The 10,456-nt window shown below is 35.4% G+C and overlaps 1 protein-coding gene across 1 annotated transcript; it reads right to left on the bottom strand.

Annotated features, from left to right (window-relative positions):
* Positions 1 to 216: 216 nt before the first annotated feature.
* Positions 217 to 9,732, bottom strand: LOC116162715 (carboxypeptidase N subunit 2-like). Its single transcript, XM_031476405.1, has 2 exons — positions 9,598 to 9,732; positions 217 to 2,305 (listed from the first exon to the last, which is right to left on the bottom strand). The coding sequence occupies exon 2, from the start codon at positions 2,293 to 2,295 to the stop codon at positions 469 to 471; it is 1,827 nt and encodes a 608-aa protein (XP_031332265.1). The 5' UTR covers positions 2,296 to 2,305; positions 9,598 to 9,732; the 3' UTR covers positions 217 to 468.
* Positions 9,733 to 10,456: the final 724 nt, after the last annotated feature.

The raw sequence follows: 10,456 nt of genomic DNA, 5'->3' as shown, positions 1-10,456 counted from the left end.
AAGTACACGCAAGCAAAATGGCATGATAGTAGGTATCTTAAATTTGAGCGAATTTTCCGACAGTGTGGTTGACTTTCACGTTTAGAGTTAGGCACCATTACCTATACCAAACTGTACTTCAAAGCATAACTTTGAAATAATTAACTTTAAAATAATCCCAAATATCCCTAACGCTGGTTCGTTTTTCAAAAAATATCAAGAAACACACAGTGTTTATTGAACAGTAAGTAAATACAATATGAACTACATACAGGAAAAAAACTAACTAAAATACAATTATATATAATACGACTGATATGGTTGATAATTAGTAAGTATAATTCAAAATAGGTAATTCCTATACACGTTTCGACCAAAGCATCGAAATTAGTAAAGTGAATTTACATAGACATAAAAATAATGAATGAAAGAAATACCTAATCTGCAAAGCTTTTTATTAAACTTTGAGCATATTGGAATTTGATAGTTCTAATCCGACTCGGTCGCCGAAGAATTGAAATCGTCCTCGGTTGTCGTACTCGTTGGTTCATCCGTTTCACTGCTCGAGTTCTCTTCCGTAGGCTCAGTTGTCCCATTTGCGTTATATTCATCTTCATTACTGTCTTTGCTCTCAAATTCAGATTTGTTCGACTCGTCTTCTTTCTTATTGTGATATTTAAAAAAATTTATTGAACCACTTTGCTGCGAAGGGTTTGTAGGCGATTGTTGGAAGAATTTGTAAAAAGAAGAGTTTTTAAACTCATTGTCAAAGTATCTAGAAATTTTAGCAACCAAAGAAGTGTAGGAATCTTGAGTGATATTTATTGGCGTTAACTGCGAATGTCCAAAATCGTCTTTGTCTGTACATCCGATACCGTTTACATTTTCAATACTATAATTGGTACCATTTTCAAAATTCACTTTGTAAACCGTTAAAAGTGTTATCACGTTAAACAATTTTTTGCAATTCCAACTGTTAACGTTAATAGATATGTGGTTCAAGTGAGATGTTTGCCTCAATAACTCTTTTACATCTAATTCGTGAATGTGATTATTATCAATGTACAAAAATTTTAATTTTCGGAGCACATAAAACGATTTCTCAGGGAGAGACGTTAAATTATTATGGTCCAAGTAAAGACTACTGACGTTATCGAGGCCCGAAAACGTGCCAAATTCTATGTCGGCTAAGGCATTATTCGACAATCGCAATTCTGACAAATGGACGAGCTCACTAAAACTTCCAATAGGAATATCACTCAAGTTGTTATGACTTAAATTTAGTTTCTCTAATTTTCGTACACTTTTAAAAACATCTTTTGGCAATCTCTGTATGCTATTATAACTAAGCTCTAATTCCAAGAGGTTGGTTGCATTTTGTAAATTACTCTCTTTAAGACTGCTAAAGTGATTGTGATTTAAATATAACCGCTTTGTGAAACTTCCAATGCAGATATCACTTATTGTAGTGTTACTTAAATCCGCCGTTTCTAAATTTTGAATCCATGACCAAGAATCAATGTCCAGTACGTTATTACTTATATTAAAGCTAATTAACTGTTCTGGTAATAAGTCAACACTGAAATCCTTCAATGGGTTATTCGATAAATCCAAATGGAGCATCATTTCATTACCGTGAAATAAGTCCGCAGGTAAATGCTCCAAAAAGTTTTGATCAAGGGTTAAGCTTTGTAAGTAAACCAAACATTTTAGCGCATCAGATGTTATGTCGTGCAATTTATTGTTGGACAACTTTAACCACCTAAGAGAGGGTGTGTTGCAAAATACGTTTGAGTTTAATCTGCTAAACAAGTTGAACGATAAATCTAAGCGTTCCAAAGACGTTAAACCATAAAAGGAATTAGTATTCAAACTCTGGAGTCTATTTTTTGCTAAATTTAAGAATTTTAGCCTTCTTACTGGTAAAAAGGTTTGTTCAATAATTTCTTGGATGCTATTATTGTATAATGTGAGGTCTTCAAGATTTCGGAGATTATAAAAAGCATCACGTTCGATTCTTTCTATTCGGCTTCCGTGCAAGAAGAGTCTTTCTAGGTGCGGGAAGGTAGAAAAGTAGTTGGCAGGTAAAATAGGAATGATGCTATGCGTAAAAGAGATGATCCTTGTTGGGTAGTGATTCCTGGGTGTAAAGTTTAACCTTGTTCCATTGACAACAGAGGTGGTTTGGCATGAAACGTCGTTATAGTGCGATTGACTGTCGCTGTATCGAACTACCCATCTGCAATTCTCCCATTCGCGCCCATTAAATGCCAGTGTGAGGTAAATAAGGAACCCAAGTATTATAAATGTCTTCATAGCCGATGATCTGAAATAAAAAAGAATAACTTACTACCTGAATACAGTATTTTCTAGAGATGTTTTATCAATGATTTTAATCACTATATCGTGCTCAAAGCCATAAAGACAAGAATCAAAATTCGAACTTTGTAGCGAAACACAAAAAGGCGTGCTCCAACCAATTAGAATTGAATTAAAAAAATAAAAAAAAAACAATTCCATAGGTACCAAAAATGTTTTAACGAAGTTTTTTATTTTATTTTATTTTGTTAATCTTGCATTTAATTGTTATAATCTAGTTAAATAAAAGTTGTAAATTTATCAATTAGAATTTAACATGGACAAAATTTGTTTATACAAACTGTACTTCCAAATTTTGCTGCTCAAACAATTCTGTGAATGTTCCAAGTATGAACGTTTTTGGGTATATTTTGAATCACTAGGCTACGTTGTCAAATTTGAGACCTCGGCTCCTAATTCATGATTTATAACTGCGCAGGCAAAGGTAAAGTAAAATCAATACCGACTATAGTTTACAATGACAATTGATTTATAGCCACCTTTTCAAAACTAGGTAGTTAAAATAAAATAACAATTGTTGGATATATCTTCGAAACGGCTGAGAATAAATATATAGTTTGCCAGCTGTTTTGTCATCAAGTAACCTCTACTTTAACACCCCAAAATACTGCCCAGTGCCCATTCTTCATGGGACACTCTGTATACCAATATTATATCAACGATAACAATTTAAAAAGTGGCGCACTGTCCACTACGGTTTCAAAATTAGTGTCAGGATACTAGCTGAAGTTGAGAAGCCAGTTTTCTGTATAGGTACCTCCGTAATGTTTTTCAGTTATAGCACAGATAAATTGGGTATTTTATCTGTGGTTAGAGGTACCAAAGAATAGAATACTCACTCTTTGGTTATATACCGGAAATTCCTGCGATTTTTCAAATGTCTTTGAGACTTTATAAGGTTCATACCGGGTGAATATTCCCAAAGCGAACATAGGGAATTAACATGGGAAAAAGGTTTTTTGTAGATAGTTGCTCCCCATGTTAACTTAGAGGGTTTATAATGCCACCAATCGAAAGAAGATTTTTCTCCTCGTCTAATGATATACGAATTAGTTGATTTTCAGGTGTATTTCTCACTATTTTATCAAAAATTCGGCAATAAATCCGACTAGTAAGACAAAAAGCAGATTCAAATGTCGAAATCAATACCTATCAGTTTATGACAACTGGCATTAATTTTTTTGGAAAATGCGGTTCAGTGAGGAAAAAGTATTTATAATAAATTAAACAAATATAGCAAACGAGCTCCTGGGTATGCCTATAGCATGTGCAAAACCAAATTTTAAACCTGAGGTTAGTTTTGCATTGATTTAAAGTGTATATGTATGAAATTTCATTTAATTGCTTGCATAAATAAGAAAGTTGGTGCTGCACATCCTACACAAGACCAAATTTGGAAAATGGCGCTACATTTGCTTTTATTCCAAATGGCTATGTATCAAATTTTATTTAAATGCCTCCATAATTAAGAAAGTTGGCACTGCGCATGCACAAAACCAAATTTGGAAACTGGCGTTAAATTTGCTTTTATTCCAAGAGGATATGACGTATCAAATTTCATTGAAATAGTTTTATAAATAAGAAAGTTTGCAATTCGATCTGTAAATGGTCGAGATGCGCAAAGGGCACTGTGAATGCTGATCGATTAGGCTCAACTTTTGGAATTGTGTTTCATATGGCTAAAGCTATGCGCATATTGAATTTCATGCAATTCGGTTCATAATTAACGGAGATATCAAAAGGGCCTACTTTATTTTTTGGGCTACATTGCCAATTCACGAACTCCGATCTACAAATTTGAAAAAGTATTCACCTGCAAAATTTAATCGTAATCGGTCCATTCGTTTATGAGTTATCGTGCTAACGGACGGACGGACAGACACCGCAAAATTATAAACTCGCTAGGAGGCATTAATAACTGGACTGGACTATATACATATAAGGGTCTAGGACACTTCGCCGAATGCCCACAACGCCGACACGATTTTTTGAAGGTCCATATCGCCGACTAGGGACACTACGCCGACGGACACTACGCGGACCGTGCCCACATCGTCGACAAGTGTGCAAGGGACACAACGCCGACCCTGCCCACTTCGCCGATCGTGCCCACATTGCCGAAACGTGTGCAAGGGACACTAAGCCGAACATGACCACAACGCCGACTGTTCGAAAATCCAGGCCCCTCATACTCTGTCCAGTGTATGAGTTTGCATTTTAAAAAGTTTAAAAAACATGTCCTAAACCTACAAATAACCTAATATCCAAATCTGCTTTGCTTCACACTCCGTCCAGTTTGATTAAGAATTTTCGTATGAGTCTGTAGTTCGAAAAAAGTTAAAAAAATATTCTGAACCTACAATAACCTAACGTCAAAAGCGACTTGGTGTTGCACACCGTCCAGCTTGATTAAGAAGTGTTGTATGAGTCGACGTTATGGTCACGTTCGGCTTAGTGTCCCTTGTTCACTTGTCGGCGATGTGGGCACGGTCGGCGTAGTGTCCGTCGGCGAAGTGGGCATGGTCGGCGTTGTGTCCCTTGCACACTTGTCGACGATGTGGGTACGGTCGGCGTAGTGTCCCTAGTTGGCGATATGGACCTTCAAAAAATCGTGTCGGCGTTGTGGGCATTCGGCGAAATGCCCCGGCCTCACATATAATAGGTTTAAGTATCTCCCAAGGAAGAATTACCAAATTATCAAACTCGCTCTTGTCTTCTTGTAACGATCAATGCTTTACCACGGTACGGTAGACTACTTCCACTTTCCAGTAAGCAACCACCTAAACCGGTAATTGCGCTGTTTCCTTGAAGTATTACACGGGTTTAGTTTCTTGTTAGGGCAAAATCGTGTTTACCCTTAAGTGTGGAGTACGTGTGAAACGTAAGAAATAATTGAGGTGCTCGGTAAATTTGTCTGGAAATTAAGTCGTCAACTCCAACGGTCGTAAATTTGACTTGACTAATGTATGTATCTACCGGGTTAGTTCATAAAATTCTGAAAAAGAAAAGTACTTTCTTCTTCTTGAACGATTTTGTCAACGAATCCGATTGTGGTATAACAAAAATCCACACTTGTTTGAAGAAGACCGCACCCAATTTCCACAAAAAACAATTTTGGGCTATAGGTATTCGTGGAGTATTGGGCCGATATTCCTAGAATCTTTTGATCACGCAACATTTGGAGAATAAAGTGGGAGAAAATGGGGACGACGAAACTTTGCACTTTCAGCAAGATGGGTCGTCGGCACATTATGCCTACTCAATTTCCTTCTTTGGGGACATTTGAAAACTGTAGCGTACCACCAGACAATATTGAAGAGCACAAAGAATAATAAAATTCATGAATGTATAGACTAATTACAAGAGACAAGAGAATTTTTTATCAAAACGACAAATTACAATCGTGTAAATGTAAGCACCAGTGATAGGCCACCACCGGGTAGGGAGACTGAGAACTGAGATGATCTTTGCATTCCCGAAGTAAACCGTCAAGTTATTCGTAAACTTTAAACTTTAAACTTAACCTTTTATGTGAGGTAATAAAGTAATAATTGGAATCAGATGTTATTTACACCTGGTGTTATACAAACCAAATCAAATAACAAAGCGCTACTCAGTACTAGATAGTGTTCTAATAGCACAGGGAGCATACAGGTAACAGGATGACGTTCAAAAAATTAGAGACAAGCTGAAATTTGGCAAGGTACTTTGTTTTAAGGTATTAAACATCTTCTGAAACCCCAGCGCCGATGCGTTGAGTGGGTCACCCTAAAACCACCCCCTAAGTGGGGCAAAATCTACCTTTTTTGAAATTTTTCTTAATACGTAACTCCTTAATACCTAACTAAAATGAAGCATTTTAAGAAAAAATGTCAAGAGAGAAAAATTGTAAAGAAGAAAATTTCCTACCAAATATATAAATCATTTTTTTCACTACTAGCGTCTGATGACATGATTATTAACCTTTTTTCCACTTGTAAAGTAGGCTTTCTCGGCATTTGTTCAAAGTGGTTAATAATTTTTTATTATTAACTAGTAGTCAAAAATGAGAACTGTCACGCTGTCACTTTTAGAAAACACAACCCGAAATTTCGCTCAATAAACGTTTAGACAAGTTCTCTAAAATGAATAATTGCCACCATCCGCCATTTTCAGAGAAATTACATACCTAAAATTATCACATTTTGAAAAAATTCGAACAAAATTACTCTTTAAAAATATCTCAATGACAGAACAAAATACGGCCTGTTTGACATGTTAAATTAATAAACAAAAATTTCTGCCCAACCGTTCACTTTCTTATCAATATAATATGTTAATTTAGAGGATTTTTCAAGTGCTAGTAGTGAAAAAATAGTATATATACCACGGTTCGCACCTTACACCCCTCGGCGCAAGCGCCTCGAGATGTAATCTTGGTGCTCAGGCAATAATAGTGGACTTCTCTACCTTGATATATAATGTACTATTTTAGCTGTTGCGTGGCGCAGATAAAATTCTCAGCAACCCATTGAAGTACTTAGTCTAAATACTATTTTCTAATATTTTTATAAAACGCCGGAAACTGTTCACTTAGGTTGCCTACAACACGAGCTACAACATGATGAATTCAATACTGCCTGCAAGGGAGTCTTCGAACTTCGAAGTGACTTTATCCCACTTAGGGAGTGACCGGCTTACCGCCTCGACGCTGGAGTTTCAGAGCGTGTTTATACCCTTAAAACAAAGTACCTTGCTAAATTTCAGCTTGTCTCTTAATTTGTTGAACGTTACCCATATAAATCGATGGATGGGCCCTGCGCTATGATTTCTGAATGACGTTTTATTAAAGGTAAAGGGTGCTCGAATACGTTAAATTTGTAATATTAAAAGAGGTTCAAATCTAACGCCACTTTCAATATTAACCTTTCATCCCCTTAGTCCCCTCAAACTATTTAAATGATTCGATTATTCAGGTTAACCGTTAACATTAATACACGTTAGTTTCAATTATTGGGTATCGGCTTCCAGACACTCACAATCATACAATCATACTACTGGAAGCCGATACTCGATACCCAATAATTGAAACTAACGTGTAGTAACCTAACGGCAAGTACTCCTTGTGGTGAGTTAACATTAATTTTTATTTCAATCCCCAGAAATGCTTCGAAACGTGCATGCAGTAATTATAAAAATAAGGGTAGGTACATTTATTGAACTGGTATTTTCATTGGTGATATTCCAAAGTAATCAAAACTCTCAAGTCTGGGAATTGCATAATCTTTGAAATGATATAGCACACAGAGCTGGGCAGAATACTTTCAAAAAGTATTTGAATACTAAATACTTTTACGTCCAGCACAAGCGAATACTAGATAAAGATACATTGAAAAGTATTCAAATACTTTCAAAAGTATTCGAATACTTTCAAAAGTATTCTAATACTATCAAAGGTATTCGAATACTATAAAAAGTATTCGAATACTTTGACAAGTATTTCATTAACTTACTTAGAAAAGTATTCGAATACAGTAAAAAGCACTCAAATACTTGTCACTCAAATACATTAAAAATTTAAAATAGTATACTAGATAAAAGTCTTAATACTACTTAAAAAATCAAGTTATACTTTGTATGGGGTTAGCGTTTTTATATTTATATTGTTATATACAAATTTAAGGGGAGTAAAAGCGTATTATTATTTATTATATAGGAGGTACCTACCAGGACCTTTCTTATACCAGTTATATCCTTAAGAATACGCTGAATACGTGTACCAGTTTTCAAAGCGTCGTGCACATGATACGTACGCCTTTCTGAAATTAATCCTAGCGATTTTGGAACAGATCCATTTTTGACCATCCGTTTATCCGTGTGCATGATAACTTGTTTAGAAACCTGCGATCGCTTTCAAAATTGGTACACATGATCTTAAGGATATAAGAAAGGTCCCTATTGTTTTTAAGTTACGTAGACTATCGAGTCAAAAAGTTTCACTCCAGGATCGTTCGGTATGCAGTTGTATCGGATTTTTATATTTCATTTTGTGACAATGGAAACTTTTCCTAAACATTTCTAAATTGTTCTCAAATATTTGAATAACTTAAAAGTACTTCCTTTTTTTGAGGTCGGAAAAAAAATTGTCTTGAGATCGACTGGGAAAAAACATTTTCTTATAGAATTTGGCCCGTAGAATCCATAATATTGGGCTACTAGATCAAAGTAAAAGCCCTTTGAACTTTCTTTCGAAATTGGTTTCTAGTCCATAACTTTTGATTGAGATGTCTAATCGAAAAAGTACGAATTGTTTTGGATTCTACGCACCAAAATTAATTAAAAAAGTGTTTTCCCGAGAAATTTTGGTGCAGTCGATTTTTGGTGAAAAAGGAAGGTTGTACACTGCCTTTTTTTGAGGCCCGAAAAAAAAATTGTTTTAGATCGACCCGGAAAAAAAAATTTCTTACAGAATGTGGCCTGTAGAATCCATAATTTCAAACAGTTCCAAGAGGAGGCTACTAGATCAAAAATTACAGCCCTTTTAAATTTTCTTTCGAAATTGGTTTCTAGTCCATAACTTTTGATTGAGAAGTCTAATCGAAAAAGTACGAATTGTTTTGGATTCTACGCACCAAAATTAATAGGATAAAGTGTTTTCCCGAGAAATTTTGGTGCAGTTGATTTTTGGTAAAAAAGGAAGGTTGTACCTACACTGCCTTTTTTTGAGGCCCAAAAAAAATTGTCTCAGATCGACCCGGAAAAAAAATTTTCTTATCGAATGTGACCTCGAATACTAAATATTTGTGAAAGTATTTGAATTACAAATACAAATACTGCTTCCATAAAAGTATTTAATTACAAAGTATTTGAATACTTTAAAGGATTTGAATACTAAAAAGTTAAAAAGTATTTACAAAATCGAATACTGCCCAACTCTGGTAGCACAATACGCTAATATAAGTGGCAGTGGCATTTTTAAGAGGCGGGCAGCCACCCCAATTAAGGGGATGATTTCAAAATAGCGTTAAGTCTGCTACCTTGTATAAAACTGAATGGGCTTCGACACTATTAGTTAGTAGGTATTCCAGAAACTGATTCGGCACGGCACCCTGCAATACCCAAATGAAAGCACTGGGCCACTCAACGGCAGGTGAATAACGAAATTGTTGTGGAAAAAAATTAAAGCCTAAGCTAACGGATATCCTAAGCTTTAGCTATGAAAATGTAAGTCATAAATATATAAAAAGACTTAGTACTTACCTATTTATTCTGCAGAAACGTTCACTGTTATAACTCGGCAGTTGGCACAAGAATAAAGTTCATAAGATAGTCAGCATTTAGCGCGTTTCTTCATTTGCTTACAATATTATCTGTATATAAAACAGTTGAGCTTGCAAGAAGGAAGTGATATAAATAAGTAAGTAATATGAATGAACAAAATGCGTGTGTTCAGGAAAACGGAAATGCCTACCAATTGCACGATTAAAATGTACGCACCTACAAAATACATAGTTCGAAATTTTGTCTATTGGGCCAATAAGTTCCTCTTTGTCTGATTTAAATAGTACCTGCTTCCTATTGTTCTCAAAATCACCCCCCGATTTTGACTTTTAGCACAACTTGTTCATTTTAAGTTGGGTTTATCTATGAATAAGTGATCCATACTATGAAACTGAACTTCAGTTGTTGAAAAGCGTAAAAGGGACCGATGCATCATGCGTGGGAAACTGTCCGTCTCACTTTATAGGGTTTATCGATCCAATTCTACATGCTTTTCGCGAAGTCATTTATGACAATTCAAAGCCATTTCGTTGCCCAATTAGTCATTTGAATGGCCCTCAAGTTCGAGAAGTTAGTCCCTCGTTTATAAAATTTTGCAATTGTACTTAGAGTTCTGGAGGCCCCCATAAAGCTCTAAAGTTTTTGATAATTCTTACAAAGAGTTCCGACAGTCACGTCAAAAGCGGAGTTTTTTTCGAGTTCTGATAAAAAGATCATCAATTGTTTTAAAATCCTTGGTAAGTCCTTAAAACAGTTCCACCATTCGTCAAATTTACAACGTTAAAAATCCTTTTAACAAAATTCGATTACGGAAAATTCTTAGTTTCCAACCAAAACC

This window comes from Photinus pyralis, unplaced genomic scaffold (assembly GCF_008802855.1).
Source record: "Photinus pyralis isolate 1611_PpyrPB1 unplaced genomic scaffold, Ppyr1.3 Ppyr1.4_LG2, whole genome shotgun sequence".
In the NCBI taxonomy this organism is placed as follows: domain Eukaryota; kingdom Metazoa; phylum Arthropoda; class Insecta; order Coleoptera; family Lampyridae; genus Photinus; species Photinus pyralis.
Note: the sequence above shows the minus strand (reverse complement) of the source record. Positions and strands in the feature narration are given on the sequence as shown.

Coding starts and splice junctions, on each gene's coding strand:
- LOC116162715 (XM_031476405.1), bottom strand. CDS start 2,295: ATGAAGACATTTATAATACTTGGGTTCCTTATTTACCTCACACTGGCA.